This window comes from Pan troglodytes, chromosome 1 (genome assembly GCF_028858775.2).
Source record: "Pan troglodytes isolate AG18354 chromosome 1, NHGRI_mPanTro3-v2.0_pri, whole genome shotgun sequence".
Classification (NCBI taxonomy): domain Eukaryota; kingdom Metazoa; phylum Chordata; class Mammalia; order Primates; family Hominidae; genus Pan; species Pan troglodytes.
This window is the reverse complement of record NC_072398.2, coordinates 36,209,026-36,227,691: the sequence shown is the minus strand read 5'-3', so window position 1 is coordinate 36,227,691 and position 18,666 is coordinate 36,209,026. Positions and strand designations below refer to the sequence as shown.

Here is an 18,666-nt window from a genome sequence, read left to right as displayed (position 1 = left end):
TAATAGAATACTGTACAACAGAAAACTAATGAACTACAACAAAAAATATCAACATGGATACATCTCAAAACCATCTCAATATTGTGTAATAAGAGCAAGTTGCTGATGGATACAAATAATATTTATATATGTACAGAATACTTCTAATTGTTTATGAATATGCATATATGGTAATATATAAAATGATAAGCACCAAGCTCAAGCTAGGGCTTGACTTTGGTAAAGAATAGGATTGGGAAAAGTCTGAAAAATGAATCTGAAGCAAAGATGGAAAAATGTTAATGTTTGCCAAATCCGGGTGATATATGAGGATATTTGTTGTATTCTCTATGCTATTTTATATTCTTAAAATACTTAATAATAGATAAATAATAAACTTAAGTTTTAGCTTAATTTAGGTTAGGAGTCTTACCTAAATTCATACAATACATGCTAGGAGACATCAGGATTCAAACCTATCCTGTGCTTCTCATAGCCAGTTATTTTTATTGTTCACTTCTAAAGTATCCTTTGGGAGGCTGATGCAGTAGAATTGCTTGAACCCAGGAGACGGAGGTTGTAGTGAGCTGAGATTGCACCACTACTCTCCAGCCTGGGCAACAGAGCAAGGCTCCATCTCAAAAAAAAAGTATTAACTGATTTTGTCTTATGAATTTTCAGTGAGTCTTTGATACAAAAAGGTAAGATCTCTGAAGCACAGTTTGTTAGGCTTTGCACATTTGTTGGCTGTAGTAGTACATTGTAGGAATTCAGTAAACAATCCATTGCTTGACTGGTTGCCATATATGTGTTGCATGTGGGGGTATGATTTATGGTCAGTATATCTCAATCTAAATAATAATAGTGTTAGGACAGAGTTCTGCTATTATATCTTTAGTACAGTTAGGTGTTAAATTCATTAGTCCAGGTTCTGAAAGGGAATGGCAATGGTTTTTAATTTCCTTTATCAACTGTGTTAAGAAATGTATTTCCACAATTGTCACATAATATTCCATGTCACTTCATGAACTGGTAAATGACACACTTTTAGTATTCTCTTTATTATTGTAGGTATCATGACTTAATATCATCTTTATTTATTATTGTAGGTATCATGACTGGTGCCTTTTATTCAGTCTCAACGTTATTAAATCAAATGATATTGACATATTATGAGGTAAGCTTCTGCTTATATCAGATTGCATGCCTGGCCAAGAATTTTTCTTTAGCAATATAATTGTCCTTAGCAAGGTCATGAGATTAAGGGTTATGACATTGTTGCTATCAAATATTTACATTTGTTTTAATTGAGAATATATTTGTTAAAAAATGAAATTCCCACAACTTTATATATCTAATTGGCTTTTATTATCAATTCGTTTATTGGACAGCATCCCATCTAAAGATTTAGAAAGGTACTGATGAGCTGAGCAGAGGAGATGGGCTTTATAGGCAGAAAAAGGCTGAAGAAAGCAGAAACAAGGAACAAAGAGCAGATTGGTTGTTACAAAGTTACTTTCCTTATAGGAGTAAAACAAAGGGGACTGGGCCCCATCTGATAGGTTGCTATGAATCTCCTTTTTTTTTTTTTTTTGGAAAAGTGGCCCATTTTAAAGTTCAGTTTGATTATGTGGCACCTAGCACTAGTGACACCATTCTATGTGGTCTGGTCTGTTGGGCCTAGTGTGGGAGCTCACTCCAAAACAATGGCCTCCCATCATTTTAATTTAACATATTTAATCCAGTTTATAAAGCACATAGTATGGCCAGGCGTAGTGGCTCACGCCTGTAATCCCAGCACTTTGGAAGGCCGAGGCGGGTGGATCACCTGAGGTCGAGACCAGCCTGACCGACATGGAGAAACCCTGTCTCTACCAAAAATACAAAATTAGCTGGGCATGGTGGCGCATGCCTGTAATTCCAGCTATTCTGGAAGCTGAGGCAGGAGAAACACTTGAGCCTGGGAGGTGGAGGTGGCGGTGAGCCGAGATCGTGCCATTGTATTCCATCCTGGGCAATAAGAGTGAATCCCCATTTGAAAAAAAAACAGGCTGGGCACCGTGGCTCACACCTGTAATCCCAGCCAAGATAGCGCCACTGTACTCCAGCCTAGCGACAGAGTGAGACTCCATCTCAAAAAAACGGAACAAAACAAAATACACACACACACAATATGGAAAGCAGAAGTTACTATCCCTGTGACAATACCTAAGTTTATTTTTAGGAAATAATATGATTGGTTATATGGAAAAAGACAAAACATTTTAAGGGAACTCAGCATAAATATAGATAAATAAATATCAAGTTTTGATTGACCTATCTTTGCTTTTGAAAGGATAAAGCAGTTGTACTATATAAAAGCTATCGATTAACCTCCTTTTCAGATATCTATACAGTGTCATACCTTGCTTAGTGACAGGAATACCTTCTGAGAAATTCTCTAGGCAATTTCATTGTTGTGTGAATATCATAGAGTGTACTTACGCAAACCTGATGGTGGTAGAGCCTGCTACATACCTAGGCTATGTGGTATAGCCTATTGCTCCTAGGCTATAAACCTGTGTAACATGTTACGCTACTGAATATTGTAGGCAGTTGTAATACAATGGTAAGTATTGTGTATCTAAATATATCTAAACAGAGAAGGTAGAATAAAAATACAGTATTATAATCTTACAGGATCATACTGTATATATGATTCAGAGTTGACCTAAATGTAATTATGGAGCACATGACTATCTATACTTAAGAATCCTAACAAAAATCATTGTACTTCTAACCATAGAGGATTAAGGAAAATTTTAAGTAAGCACACCTACTGTGTGCTTAGTTTTATCTAATTATTTTCATTGACTGTGAAAAGGTGTGGGAATGTGAAGAGTCTGAATTAGTTAATCCATTTATTTGATCAACTTCTTACATAAATTTTTTTCAGGGAGAAGAAGTCAATGCTGGAAGGATTGGGCTAACGCTAGTAGTAGCTGGAATGGTGGGCTCTATTCTTTGTGGCTTATGGCTGGATTATACTAAAACATACAAGTAAGTGAAAGTAAATACATGTATGGTGTATAACCAAAGGTATTTTGATTTTAAAGGACAATTTGCTTTTTATTTCAAGAAATTTAAAACATGTTATTACTTAAAGATACGAATTCTAAACACTAGTAGGTTCTCTTCACTTAACAAGTGTTTCTTTTTTTTTTTGAGACGGAGTCTCGTTCTGTCGCCCAGGCTAGAGTGCAGTGGCGCAATCTCGGCTCACTGCAACCTCTGCCTCCCGGCTTCACGCCATTCTCCTGCCTCAGCCTCCCGAGTAGCTGGGACTACAGGCACCCGCCACCATGTCCGGCTAATTTTTTAATATTTTTAGTAGAGACGGGGTTTCACCTTGTTAGCCAGGATGGTCTCGATCTCCTGACCTTGTGATCCACCCGCCTTGGCCTCCCAAAGTGCTGGGATTACAGGCGTGAGCCACCGCGCCCAGCAACAAGTGTTTCGATACTCTATGTATTGTATTATTTTATTGGTCACATTTATTTCAATTTTGAGAACTTGGGTACCTTATGAGCCCCTTCTTTCTAACAGTACTCATACCTACCACTTCCGAAGGAAGTATTTCTATTCTAAAAAGAGCCATTTCTGAGAAATATTTGACTTTTGATAGACTTTATCTTGTTCTTTTTTTTTTTTTTTTTTTTTAGGTGGGGTCTCACTCTGTCACCCAGGCTAGAGTGCAGTGGCACCATCTTGGCTCACTGCAACTTCTGCTTTCCAGGCTCAAGTGATTCTCCCACCTCAGCCTCCTGAGTAGCTGTGACCACAGGTGTGCGCCACCACACCCGGCTAATTTTTTGACTTTTTGATAGAGACAGTGTTTCACCATGTTGCCCAGGCTGATTTTGAACTCCTGAGGTCAGGCAATCCGCCCACCTCAGCCTCCCAAAGTGCTGGGATTACAGGCATGAGCCACTGCACCTGGCCTATCTTGTTCTTTTTTTATGTTGTGGGCTTAAATACAAAAACAAAAAAGTAGTTCTTTCCAATCAAAAAATTATTGTTGCGCATAAGGCTTTATTTTGGTAAGAACTTTGTGTCTAAAGTACGCCCAGACTACAGTACCACTTAACTGTAATATAATGCATAATGTGAAAATGCTGGCTTGACACAATGTCTTATGCCTGTAATCCCAGCATTTTGGGAGGCCAAGGCGGGTAGATTGCTTGAGGCCAGGAGTTCGAGACCAGCTTGGGCAACATGGTGAAACGCCATCTCTACTGAAAATACAAAAAATAGTCGAGTGTGGTGGTGGGCACCTGTAATCCCAGCTACTCAGGAGGCTAAGGAAGGAGAATTGCTTGAACCCAGGAGGCAGAGGTTGCAGCGAGCTGAGATAGCGTGCCACTGGTCTCCAGCCTGGGTGACAGAGCAAGACGCTGTCTAAAAAAATAAAAAAGAAAGAATAAACTCTGTTAATTGTACATTATATGGAACCACCAAAAGGCTAATACCAAAGAAAATGAATGATACCAACTGGGAGACTAAGAAAGGGGTTTCAGAGGCAGCATATTTTGCTCTGGGAGTGAAAAGAATCGCCACATTTTGTAACATGCCAAAACTTACCCCTGTACTTGGAAATGAATGAATGAAACTATTAAGGAATAAATGAATGAAATATGGAACTGTGTCCCGTGTACCTTTCAAGGCTCAAGATATATTTGATATTATTAGTCTAAACGCTACCAAAAGTATCTCTAATCTTGAAATTCTCCATATTCTTCCATAATTTAAGACAGCACTTGCCTTAGCTTCATTATTTTAAAATGATAGCTTACAGTGAAACCTACTTGATATATAGATGAAGGGAGCATATGTAAAGGATTATATTTCTTAAGTCTTTCATCCGTTATACATTTAGAAAACTTGATAGGCATAGACGTGTGTTCTTTGCCACTGTGGCTTCCTTCTCAGGGTAACTGCCATTCATTCACCAAACTCCTGTTGTGTGCATCTTTCTTAGATGAAAATTATGGCTGGCATTATGTGATCCCTGTTCTTAAGATGTTTGTGGTCTAAATGGAGCAAATAAGGCATTCACATGTGAAAAGTTAAGTAATATAAAAAACTAAAATAGATGTCATAAGTTTTATAGTGCCAGTATGATAAGGGAATTTGGAAGAAAGAGAGACTCTTATAAACTGGTGTGGTTACAGAAGGCATTTGGAAGAGGTAGAATTTGATCCGAATCTTGAAATGTGAATAGGGAACTATCCCATTTGGTGGCATAAAAATGATTTTATTCCTATAAAAGGATCCTATCTGAGCATTCGATACGGTGTGGTTTTCTGGTGCTGCTGAATCTTAAATTAAAAATGCTTTAAAATTTGTGCTTTGGTGGATACATATTTCCATGGACAAGAAGGGGTGAACTTTGAAAAACAAAGATTCATTACTGAACAGATAAGAGTGATGATTTTTGTATTCCTAGGAGAATCAGACAAAATACTAACAGCTTTGTTGTTTTTGTTTTAGACAGACTACTCTGATAGTTTATATTTTGTCTTTTATTGGAATGGTTATCTTTACTTTCACATTGGACCTTAGATATATTATCATCGTGTTTGTTACTGGAGGGGTGCTTGGGTAAGTATCAGATGTGTTTAGGAGGAATGATAGCATGCTGTTATAATTCTGAAGTATTATTACTCTGGTCTTTAATTTTTTCAGTTCATCCAAAGTTTCTTCAATATTTTAAACTTTAAAGGACTCATTCTATGCATATAAACATGTAATTCTTAAGAACTATTAAAAATTATTTAAAATTGGTTTTTGGTATACCATAGGTAAAAAATGGATGAGCCTTACTTAATCTGTGTAACTTTATTTGGTTACAATCAACTTATAAAACTAGAAGTAAATTTTTCTCAGAAAAAAATGTGTATTTGTTGCTTCCAGTTCTGTAACCTTGAGCTGATTGGTCAATGATAATAGTTCCTGACTTTGACATAGCAACTTCAAAATATTCACTTATTTGGTCATTAGAATAAGCCCGAGAGGCAGAATGATTGCATCAGTATGTGATTGTGACTTTCTGGTAATTCTTTCTGTAATTCTGGATTTATTTTCCTAGCTTCTTCATGACTGGTTACCTCCCTTTGGGTTTTGAATTTGCTGTTGAAATCACTTACCCTGAATCTGAAGGTACTTCATCTGGTCTTCTTAATGCTTCTGCACAGGTAAACCTCTGATTTCTCTAAACCTGAGATGATTATTATACCAGATATTCTAGTGAGTAATGAGTTTGACCATGGTTTTATTTGTTGTTGTTGTTGTTGTTTTGTTTTTTGGAGACAGAGTCTTGCTCTGCCACCCAAGCTGGAGTGCAGTAGTGCAGTCATGGCTAACTATAGCCTCAAACTCCTAGGCTCAAGCAATCCTCCCTCCTCTGCCTCCAGAGTTTTTGGGACTGCAGGTGCACACCAGCATGCCCAGCTAAATTTTTTTTGTTATTTTTTGTAGAGATGGTGTTTTGCCATGTTGTCCAGGCTGGTCTCGGACTCCTGGGCTCAAGCAATTCGCCTACCTCAACTCCCAAAGTGCTAGGATTACAGTGGGTGTGAGCCACTGCACCCAGCCTGACCATGGTTTTTGTTTTAACGATTCAACTTTTCAATGAATGTTTCTAGAAACCAAATCATATAAACAAAATAAGAAAAGTTCTGGTGAAAACTTTATACTTGCTTTAAATAATTTAACTTAATAACGAATGATTTTTCTTATTGTATTTTAGATATTTGGAATTTTGTTCACATTGGCTCAAGGAAAGCTCACATCAGACTATGGTCCTAAGGCAGGGAACATTTTTCTCTGTGTCTGGATGTTTATAGGCATCATATTAACAGGTAAATTAGGGTGTTTGCCTGGCAAAAGGACTTGTGTCATGTGTTAATTTTCATATATATTGCTTCTCAATAGCTTGACAGAACTCAAGGGGAAAAAAATGAGATAAAAAGCAGGACATTATTTGTTTTCTTCTAAAGACATGAATCTCTTACTTCATTTTGCAGATTTCAAATTCAATACAGTTACTCTGCATAGCAAGCAAAACTATTGTAATAAGAGTAGTAAAGGCTGGGTATGTTGGCTCATGCCTGTAATCCCAGCACTTTGGGAGGCAGAGGCGGGCAGATTACTTGAGGTGAGGAGTTTGAGACCAGCCTAGCCAACATGGCGAAACCCCGTCTCTACTAAAATTAGCCAGTTGCGGTGGCGCACACCTGTAGCCCCAGCTACTTGGGAGGCTGAGGCAGGAAAATTGCTTGAACCCAAGGGACAGAGGTTGCAGTGAGCCAAGATCACACGAGTGCACTCTAGCTTGGGCAACAGCGAGACTCCGTCTCAAAAAAAAAAAAAAAAAAAGAGTAGTAAAGACCTGGAGTTGGGAAGACCTGGCCTCAAATTCCGATTCTGTTGCTCAGTGGGAGTGTGACTTTAGACCCGTTGCTTAACCTCTCAAATCCTCCTTTCCTTATTTACATAATAAGAGTGTTAAAGCCTGCTTTATAGGGTTACTGTGAGGATTAATTGAAATGGTTCATGAAAAGTTCCTAGTGTCTGGCACCTGGGACGTGCCTAACGTGTTACTATTGTTACAATGTGGTAGAGATGGTAAGCAGTCAAGTGGTAGTGGTGGAAATAGTATGTGGAATCCTTAGCTAGTGCTTATACTTCTTAGGTATAGTCATTATAGACATGGGCAGGAAAGAAAATAGTGCTCAATCTGCAGAGAAAGAGAATGTCAAAGAATTTTTATCCATAGTTTGCCCATGCACATGGGTGTACAATAGATTTGGAAGCAAGACTTATGTTCAGAACTTTTTCCAGGCACATACTTTTAAAATGTCATCATTCCCTAAACATTATAGTATAACAGCTATTTACATTGTATTAGGTATTAGTAATCTAGAGATGGTTTAAGTACATAGGAGGATGTGTGTACGTTATATGTAAATACTTGCCAGGGGTGTCCAATCTTTTGGCTTCTCTGGACCACATTGGAACAAGAAATATCTTGGGCCACACGTGAAATACTCTAATACTAATGATAGCTAATGAGCTAAAAAAAAAAAAAAATTGCAAAAAATCTCATAATGTTTTTAAAAAATTTGTGAATTTGTGTTAGGCCACATTCAAAATTGTCCTGGGCCACATATGGGCTGCAGACTACAGGTTGAACAAGCTTATACTACACCATTTCATATAAAGGCCTTGAGCATTCGTGGATTTTGGTATCTGAGGTGGGGTCTTGGAATCAATCCCCCGCAGATACCAAGGCAGATTGTGCTTCGTTGATCTGGTTATAACTTAGTTGGAGGATCTGGTTATAACTTAGTTGGAGAATCTATCAGAAAGATGTGAATCAGAATTTCTTCTACTGTTTGTGGAATACCTGATCATTCTTTGTGAAACCTTCAATATGAAATCTCACCAGTGATAGACATTTTGGATATACACAACTACCTAAGGTCGCTCACTCAATTGTATGAATGATAGGAACCTGAGCATTCATTCATGAAGCTAAAAGAAAGTGAATGCACTCTGTTTCCTCAAAGAAAAACATCTTATCACAGGGAGTTTTTCCCCCTGTCCAGTTAGTAAAATAAAACATACAAAACTGTGAAATATGTAATACATTAACTGCTTTAACTATTGTTCTTTCATAAGTAATTCCATGTTGGTTCTTAATTCCTAGGCAAGTACTATATCTTATCTAAGATTATTACTATTGGCTGGACGTGGTGGCTCATACTTGTATTCCTAGCACTTTGGGAGGCTGAGACAGGTGGATCATTTGATGTCAGGAGTTCAAGACCAGCCTGACCAACATAGTGAAACCGTGTCTCTACTAAAAATACAAAAAAATTTAGCCAGTTTTATGGGCACACACCTGTAATCTCAGCTACTTGGGAGGCTGAGGCAGAAGAATTGCTTGAATCCGGGAGGCGGAGGTTGCAGTGAGTGGTGAAGATCACACCACCACTCCAGCCTGGGTGACAAAGTGAGACTCCGTCTCAAAAAAAAAACAGTATTATTGTTATACCAAAGAAGGGAGCAGTTTTGTAATCCTCCTTCAAATTACTTTTACAAGAGATTCATGAATACTAATTCAAACAAATCAAGTCTAGAAAATTAAGAAGTGAAAATAGATCTTTAAAATGAGTTTTACATTGATGCTTTTACCATCTCAAATGGTATTCCCTGAGGCACAACAATATTGAAATCAGGGCCCTGATTAATACCCCCAAATTATTACCCCTACAGTGGCCTCCAAGTGTTTAAGCGAAAGGAAGAGTAGTAAATCTCTCCTCTTAAATCAGAAGCTAAAAATGATTAAGCTTAGTGAACAAGTCATGTCAGAAGCCCAGATAGGCCAAAAGCTAGTCCTTTTGCACCAAACAATTAGCCAAGTTGCTAATGCAAAGGAAAAATTCTTAAGGGAAATTAAGAATGCTACTCCAGTGAACACAAATGATAAAACAGCCTATTGATATGGAGAAAGTTTGAGTGGTCTTGTTAGAAGATCATACCAGCCACAACATCGCCGTAAGCCAAAGCCTAATCTAGAGCAAGGCCCTAACTGTCCAATTCTGTGAACGTTGAAAGAGGTGAGAAAGTTGCGGAAGAAAAGCTGGAAACTAGCAGAGGTCAGTTCATGAGGTAAGGAAAGAAGTTGTCTTCATAACATAAAAGTGCAAGGTGAAGCAGCAAGTGCTGATGTAGATGCTGAACTAAGTTATCCAGAAGATCTAGCTAAGATGATTGATGAAGGTGGCTACAATAAACCACAAATTTTCCATGTAGATGAAACAGGCTTATACTGGAAGAAGATGCCATCTAGGACTGCCATAGCTAGAGAGGAGGAATCAATGTCTGGCTTCAAAGAACAAGCTCATTCTCTTGTGAGGGGTTGATGCAGCTGGTGACTTCACATTGAAACTAATGCTTGTTGACCATTCTGAAAATCCTAGGGCCCTTAAGAATTAGGCCAAATTTTCTCTGCCTAGGCTCTAACAATGGAACAATGAACCTGAACCCCGTAGTTGATAGTACATCTGTTAGTAGCATGGTTTGCTGAATATTTTAAACCCATTGTTGAAGCCTGCTACTGAGAAAAACATTCCTTTCAAAATACTACTGCTCATTGACCAATTCACCTGTTTACCCAAGAGCTCTGATGAAGATGTACGAGGAGATCAATGTTGCTTTCATGTCTGGAAACACAGCATCCCTTCTGCAGCCTGTGGATCAAGGAGTAATTTCAACTTTCAAGTCTTATTCTTTAAGAAATACACTTCAAAAGGCTGTAGCTGCCAGAAATAATTATTCCTCACTTGGATCTGAGCAAAGTAAATTGAGAACTTTCTGGAAAGGATGCACCATCCTAGATGCCATTAAGAACATTCTTGATTCATGGGAGGAGGTCAAACTATCAACATTAACAGGAGTTTGGAGGAAGTTAATTCCCATTCTCATGGATGATTTTGAGGTGTTCAAGACTTCAGTGGAGGAAATAGCTGCAGATGTGGTGGGAATAACAAGAGAACTGGAATTAGAAGTGGAATATGAAGAGGTAACTGAATTGCTGCATCTTATGGTAAAACCTGAACAAATGAAGGGTTGCTTCTTTTTTTTTTTTGGGGGCCGGAATGTTGCTGTGTCGCCCAGGCTGGAGTACAGTGGCGCGATCTCGGCTCACAGCAAGCTCTGCCTCCCGGGTTCAGGCCATTCTCCTGCCTCAGCCTCCTGAGTAGCTGGGACTACAGGTGCCCGCCACCACGCCCGGCTAATTTTTTGTATTTTTCGTAGAGACGGGGTTTCACCATGTTAGCCAGGATGGTTTTGATCTCCTGACCTTGTGATCTGCCTGCCTCGGCCTCCCAAAGTGCTGGGATTACAGGTGTCAGCCACTGCGCCTGGCTGGGTTGCTTCTTATGGATAAGCAAAGAAAGTGTTTTCTTGAGTTGGAATCTACTAGTAAAGATGCTGTAAATGTTGAAATGACAACAAAGGATTTAGAATATTATATAAACTTAGCTGATGAAGCAGTGGCAGGGTTTGAGAGGATCGACTCCTGTTTTGAGGAAGTTTTGTGGGTAAAATGTTATCAAACAAGTATTGCACACAGAGAGATCTTTCATGAAAGGAAGAGTTGATTAATACGGCAAACTTCGTCACTGTCTTACTTTAAGAAATTGCCACAGCCGCTCCCACCTTTTAGCAACCACCACCCTGATCTGTCAGCAGCCATCAACATCAAGGCAAGACCCTCCACCAGCAAAAAGATAACTTGCAGAAGGCTTGGATAATCATTAGCATTTTTTAGCAGTAAAGTGTTTTTTGTTTTGTTTTGTTTTTTTGAGATGGAGTTTCGCTTTTGTTGCCCAGGCTGGAGTGGAATGGCGCCATCTGGGCTCACTGCAACCTCTGCCTCCTGGGTTCAAGTGATTCTCCTGCCTCAGCCTCCTGAGTAGCTGGGATTACAGATGCCCACCACCACAACCAGCTAATTTTTGTATTTTAGTAGAGATGGGGGTTTCACTATGTTGGCTAGGCTGGTCTCGAACTCCTGACCTCAAGTGATCCTCCTGCCTCGGCCTCTCAAAGTGCTAGGATTACAGGCATGAGCCACTGAGCCTGGCCAGTAAAGTGTTTTTAAATTAAGGCATGTAGATTGATTTTTTTTTTTTTAGACATAATGCTATTGCAAACTTTAAATAGACTACAGTATAGTATAAAGATAACTTTTTATGCACTGGAAAACAAAAAAATATGTGCAGTGGTGCGATCTCTGCTCACTGCAACCTCCACCTCCCAGGTTCAAGTGATTCTTCTGTCTCAGCCTCCCTAGTAGTTGGGACTACAGGTGCGTGCCGCCACGCCCGGCTAATTTTTTGTGTTTTTAGTAGAGATGGAGTTTCACTGTGTTGGCCGGGATGGTCTCGATCTTCTGACCTTGTGATCCACCCACCTCGGCCTCCCAAAGTGCTGGGATTACAGGCATGACCCACCACGCCCAGCAATATTCACTCTTTTGTGGTGATCTGGAGCTGAACCCACAATGTCTCTGAGATATACCTGCATTCCCTTCTGCCTAGATGCCTTCCTCTCCTCTTGTCTGCTTGACAAGTTATTACTCAGTTTTTTCCAGTATCAAGTATGTCTTCTCTGGAAAGCCTTCTCTAATTTCCTTTGGCTGACATAGACTTTTTTTGCTCCCACTTCCCCACCATACCTTGCAATTATCACACACTGTTATACTTGTTTACATGTCAAAGTTTCCCTAGATTGGAGAGTCGTTTAAGAAAAAGAATTACACTTTTCATTTTTGTATCATTGGTTGCTGGCATTCCCGTATTTGTTAATAATGAATGACTTATTAATTGTTAACAACTTTAGAGAGGTACTATTATTTTTCAGGCTGTTGGGATGCTATTAAATATCATGACACTACAGTGTATTAAATTTGACAATACCAAGAAAGACTTTGAGCTGCTTTTTAAAAAAATCTTCACGTAACAGTTTATAGTAACTTGATGCCCCTCTGTTTCAGCATTAATCAAGTCTGATCTGCGAAGACACAACATAAATATAGGAATTACAAATGTTGATGTTAAAGCTGTAAGTAATATTTTTATGATTATACTGTTGAGAAGTATGTATAGAATAAATGTGAAACCATGTTTTTTTATTTAGCTATTTTTCCCCCGAGTCAACTGTTGATCTGTTATAATAGGATATGCCAGATGCTATACATTTTTAATCTTCTGATTGTTTTTATAGATACCAGCTGACAGTCCCACAGACCAAGAACCAAAAACGGTTATGTTGTCCAAGCAGTCAGAATCAGCAATTTGAAGAGAAAGGAAAAGTTACTGTCCTGTAGTAATTGGGGACAATGTGATCATCCTTGGAGAGAGATGTGAGCACCAAGGCTGGGTTTGTATGTGGTGGGGGAATAAACACACTTACTTGAAAATTACCATATGAACTCTAAATGCATAATTATTATTTTGCTTAATTGTTAAATTAAGGGAAATTTTCTTAAAATTCTTCTGTTTACATCATGTTAACACTACTATTTATCTAATTAGTATCCGGTTTTTAGTCTCATATTGTGTCTGAAAGTAAGCTTCTTGACGTTTACTTTTTAAAAGTCGATGTTTTTCTTTTTTGTAGAAAATGGAAGCTTAGAAGACTTTTTAAAGTGATAATATGGGGTGTTCAGTCCCCATAAGATATAATAGTTCATGCAGTTTATATATTAAAATATCCAGTGGAACTAAATGTACAATATATTCCTAATTGGCTGCCTTTTTCACTGTGCTGACCAGCTGTTCAAGCCACTTCAGTTTGAGTACAACATACCAACATGACACTACTCACCCACAAAGGACAGCATTGGGATCAGGCTTTCAGATGACCTCTAAGATTTTTCCCATTTATTGTACTCTTGTTACAAAGTACTTTTTAACACATGCAGTCAATGGCTATAGAAACTATTCTGTGTACAGATTCTACCCAGACTTTGGTCTTAGATCTATGTTCTAATTAAGGAGCCTGGTTACAGGTTCATTCTGTCTTGAGTTCTTTTCTGTGCTGCCTTTCTATCATGGATAAATGCTAACGCTGTATTTTTTCACTCCAACTTGAGATAGAGTAGTTTTGTACCCATTGCCTTTTTTTTCTTTAAACTCTCTTTTTTTTTTTTCCTGATGTATAACTTTCTAGTAAGATAATTTCATCATGTATATTACTGGCTATTTCATGATTTCATGTATCACATCCTATATTTTGCCTTGAAGATTCCTGAAATAAGGAAATCTGTAATAACTTCAGATAGCCTACATGTCCCTATTTAGTGGAGACCTCTTGAATGCTGTTTGAATTCTGCAGTACCATTTTTATGACCATTCTCCTTTGAGGAATACTATGCCCAGGTACATGCTCTATCAGTGTGCCGGGAGAGTGGATTCTTTTCTTCACTGCAGAGTCATCACACTGTTGGAATAGTCTGCTCTTTTACATGCTCAGGTAGGGAAAATAGGACCAAATATATTTCCACAGTGCCTACCACTGTGTCATGTTTACAGTGAGAGTTTAAATATTGTTGATGTCCTGACTCTGTGAGCTCATAGGGAGTATCTTCATAGTAATGACATTTGATCAGCCATAAAATTTACATTATGTTCATATGCACCCAAAAAAGCTAGTCAGGTAATGAATACCCTTGAAGTGAATAGCAATTTTGATTTAGGCAGTGTGTTAGGCCATCCTTGCATTGCTATAAAGAAATATTTAGGCTGGGCGTGGTGGCTCACGCCTGTAATCCCAGCACTTTGGGAGGCTGAAGCGTGTGGATCACCTGAGGTCAGGAGTTCAAGACCAGCCTGGCCAACATGGTAAAACCCCATCTCTACCAAAAAAAAAAAAAAAAAAAAAAAAAAAAAAAAAAGGCCAGGCGCGGTGCTGTGGCTCATGCCTGTAATCCCAGCACTTTAGGAGGCCAAGGCAGGTGGATCACAAAGTCAGGAGTTCAAAACCAGCCTGGCCAAGATGGTGAAACCCCATCTCTACTAAAAATACAAAAATTAGCGCAGTGGCAGGCGCCTGTAATCCCAGCTACTCGGGAGGCTGAGGCAGGAGAATCGCTTGAATGCGAGTGGCAGAGGTTGCAGTGAGCGAAAATCACGCTACTGCACTCCAGCCTGGGAGATAAAGTGAGACTGTCTCAAATAAATAAATAAATAAATAAATAAATAAATAAAACCTGAGGTTGAGCACGATGGCTCACACCTATAGTCCCAGCACTTTGGGAGGCTGAGGTGGGTGGATCATTTGAGGCCAGGAGTTGAAGACCAGTCTGGCCAACATGGCAAAACCCCATCTCTACTAAAAATACACACACACACACACACACACACAAATTAGCCGGGCATGGTGGCACACGCCTGTAGTCCCAGCTTCTTGGGAAGCTGAGGCATGAGAATTGCCTGAACCTGGAAGGCAGAGGCTACAGTGAGCTGAGATTGCGCCACTGCACTCCAGCCTGGGTGACAGAGCGAGACTCTGTTTCAGGAAAAAAAGAACAGAAATACCTGAGACTGGGTAATTTATAAATAAAAGAGGTTTAAGTGGCTCACAGTTCTGCAGGCTGTGTAAGCATGGCACCAGTGTCTGCTCGGCTTCTGGGGAGCCCTCAGGGAGCTTTACTCATGGTGAAAGGCTAAGTGGGAGCAGAGATGTCACATGGCGAAGCAGGAACAAGAGAGCAGGGAGGTGCCACACACCTTCAAACAACCAGATTTTGTGAAAACTCACTCATTACTGCAAGGACAGCACCAAGCCATGAGGGATCCACCCGCAGGACCCAAACACCTTCTATTAGGGCCAACCTTCAACATTGGGGATTACATTTCAATATGAGATTGGAGGGACAAGTATCCCAACTATATCAGGCAGAATATATGCATTGATATATATTGAAATTATAACATTCTCTATAATCAAGTGACTGTAAATTATGTAGAATCTGACCCTGGGGAATGTGTTACCTAAAGAATTTGACTAAGAATCAGGAACTCTGTGTCCATGTCCTGGATGTATTTCTGTATGTTCTTATAACTCTGGACAAATCATTAAACCTCTCTGGGCAGCATTTTCCTCATCCATGAAATGAATGTGTTCAATTTGATCTCAAAGATCTTTTCAAAATATTAAATGCCATTAATCATGGAATAGACCAAATTATTGTATCACAGGAACTTGAATCCAGCCAGAGAAAAATTCCCTGGACAATTGGATAAACAAATGTGATTGCTACCTTATGGATACAAGGGACTTTTACATTTCTTTTTAGCCTTTTTAGTCAGTTTAGGGTAACTCAAGCAGAGTATGTCCAATCATTAGCTTCCTTTGATATTTACATTACAGGTAAAAACGGCCAAAAATATATTTTAAGGTCTCTCCCCAAATAATTGTTTTTATTTTTAAACTATCAATGTTGTTTAAAATAATCATGTACTTGTTGAGTTCCTGAGGTTTGGAACAAATTACAAATAAAATTTAGAATACTTTATTTCTGAAAAGCATATACATATATGTTATGTTTGTTTTTCCTTGTTGATTAGAAAGGTGATGGAATATGTGACAATGCAAAATGAATTGATAATTTTTCTGTATTTTCAGTGAAAGTTGTCTGTAATATGTCAAGCAAGAATGTTATAATTCTACAGTAATGTGTGACTTAATGACAGAGCTACATTCTGAGAAATTTGTCATTAGGTGATTTCATCATTGTGTGAACATCATGAAGTGTACTTACACAAACCTAGGTGGTAGAGCCTACTGCACACCTGGGCTAGATGGCAAAGTCTGTCGCTTCTAGGCTACACACCTGTACAGCATGGTACTGTATTGAATACTGTAGGCAACTGTAACACAATGGTATTTGTGTAATCTAAACATAGAACAGATAATACATTGTGCTACAATGTAATAATGGCTGTGGCATCACTAGATGATAGGAATTTTTCAGTTCCATTATAATCTTGTAGGATCTCTGTCATATGTGGTCAATTGTTGATCAAAACATGACTGTATGTCGTATTTTCAGAAAATGGAATAGGTAATCATCACTTGTGTGAATTTTAATCAAATGATTTAGGAAAGAAACTGGATGTTTCAAAAGCTGTTGCATTTATTACACATGTCACAAATACAGCTCTTGCCTTTTGAGAATGTTGGAGAGATGTCTTTAAAAAATATGTTTGTGTGTAAAAATGTGTCTGTATGCAATAGCTAGAAAAATGCCTGTGTCTTAAGTCATTACTCATGTTCTAATTTTTGTTCTTTGTACTATTTATCTGTATGCTTGTTCTTCAGTATTTCAGACTCAAAATAAATTTATTTTTTTATGTTAATTTTCTGTGACTTTTTGAAAAATTCTGATGCTTAGGTACACATGGGGAGTTTAAAGGGATTATAAAATTTCAGAATGGGCAAAGAGGGAATGAGGTAGTGCATGGAACATAAAATGAGGAAACAAAGTCTACCAGGGTCAGGGCTCAAATAGATACTAAAATATTTTATTCCTTTAAAAGTAACTTTAGAGAGTGATGTTAGCAAGATGGCAGAATAGGAGCTTTATATCATCATTCTTCCACAGAAGCATTGATTTTTACCAGTACTTTCAGATGGTAGTTGTTTTGTAGGAATCCAGAAGTCCTATGTGGAAGTTCCAGCACACCATTGGAGCAGAAATATCTGAGAATAAATGCATTAAAGAAAAGGAAGAAGAAGATTTTCACTTTATCTGCATCACTCCTTGAAGTTGGCACAGCTTAGTGGCAAGAGAGACTCCCCTCAGTCCACAGTTTCTCCCATGGGAGAAGGTGATAGCATAGTGAGAGTGCTCAGCCCCTAGCTGTGTGGGATGCTGCCTAAGAACCCTACCTCTTTCTTGCTCCAATTAAAATACTGAGGTGATTGTCATAGCTAAGTGTTGGGAAAGGCTGGGAGCAGGGAAGAAAGGCCCTGAAACCTACTCAGCACTCCACAGACTCCATCAGGAAGCCTACCCACCAGCCACTGGGATACCTTGCATATGGACCTCCCACATGACCCATGGCCACCCCAAATTCTCTGTGCACCTCACCCCCATCTCCCTGAGGCTGGCTTCCCAAGCATGCCACATTGGATGGCAACTGCAAGCATCAAATATAGAGACAGATGGCTTGATTGTGGAATTGAAGCAAGGTACACAAACTTGAGTGCTTCAGGGCACCACCCTAGGGGAAACAAACAGGAAGCTGTCAGCACCTGGCCTGGCTTTGTGGGATTGAGATAAGGCATATAACTTTTAAGAATCCCCTGCCGCAAGTGGGAACAGGGGTTGTGGAGCAGGTGAATCCACAGGAAAGGTAGGAGAGAGCCTCAGAATTCCTAGCCAGGCAGATTGATGAAGGCATTTCTCTCCTGAAGCTAGTCAATAAAGACTGGAGGAAGTGATTTTCTTCAAATGCAAGGATAGAAATGGAAGACTTCAAGAAAACAAAAAATGGAAACATGATATCACCTAAGGAGCACAATAATATTACAGTAACAAATCCAAAGAACTTGAGATATATGAATTGCTTGACAATAAATTTAAATTGTTTTAAGAAAATTCAGTGAGCTACAAGAGAACAGATATACAACTCTATGAAATCAGAAAAACAATGCATGAACAAAATGGAAGTTCAGCAAAGAGATCATAAAAAAATTCTGCTGAAGAATACAATCAGAAAGGAAAAATGCAGTAGTCAACAGCAGATTTGATCAAGCAGAAGAAAGAATCTGAATTCCAAGACAGGTCATTTGAAAATATGCAGCCAGAGGAGAGAAAAAGAATGAAAAGATTAAAGAGAGCTTATGAGATTTATGGAACAACATTAAGAGCTAACAGTTGCTTTATGGAAATAATAAAGGAGAAGAGAAAGAAGGAGCAGAAAGCTTATTTAATAAAGCATGGCTGAAAGCTTCTCAAATGTGGGAGAGACACAGACATTAAGGTATATGTCGCTCAAAGTTCTGCAATCTGGTTCAACCCAAAGAAGACTTTGCCAAGACACATTACACTGAAATAGTCAAAAG

The 18,666-nt window shown here is 38.8% G+C and overlaps 1 protein-coding gene across 2 annotated transcripts in view; it reads left to right on the top strand.

The window, feature by feature from the left end:
- Positions 1-16,955, top strand: part of FLVCR1 (FLVCR choline and heme transporter 1) — a 47,088-nt gene extending 30,133 nt beyond the window's left edge. Inside the window, exons 4-10 of one of the 2 annotated variants that reach the window (XM_514185.9) lie at positions 1,089-1,156; positions 2,915-3,018; positions 5,509-5,619; positions 6,107-6,212; positions 6,767-6,878; positions 12,587-12,654; positions 12,817-16,955. In XM_514185.9, coding sequence (XP_514185.2) covers positions 1,089-1,156; positions 2,915-3,018; positions 5,509-5,619; positions 6,107-6,212; positions 6,767-6,878; positions 12,587-12,654; positions 12,817-12,891 — 644 coding nt within the window. In that variant the 3' untranslated portion in view covers positions 12,892-16,955. The remainder of the gene's footprint in view (positions 1-1,088; positions 1,157-2,914; positions 3,019-5,508; positions 5,620-6,106; positions 6,213-6,766; positions 6,879-12,586; positions 12,655-12,816) is intronic. The other variant, XM_009441450.5, reaches the window with a different exon arrangement.
- Positions 16,956-18,666: the final 1,711 nt, after the last annotated feature.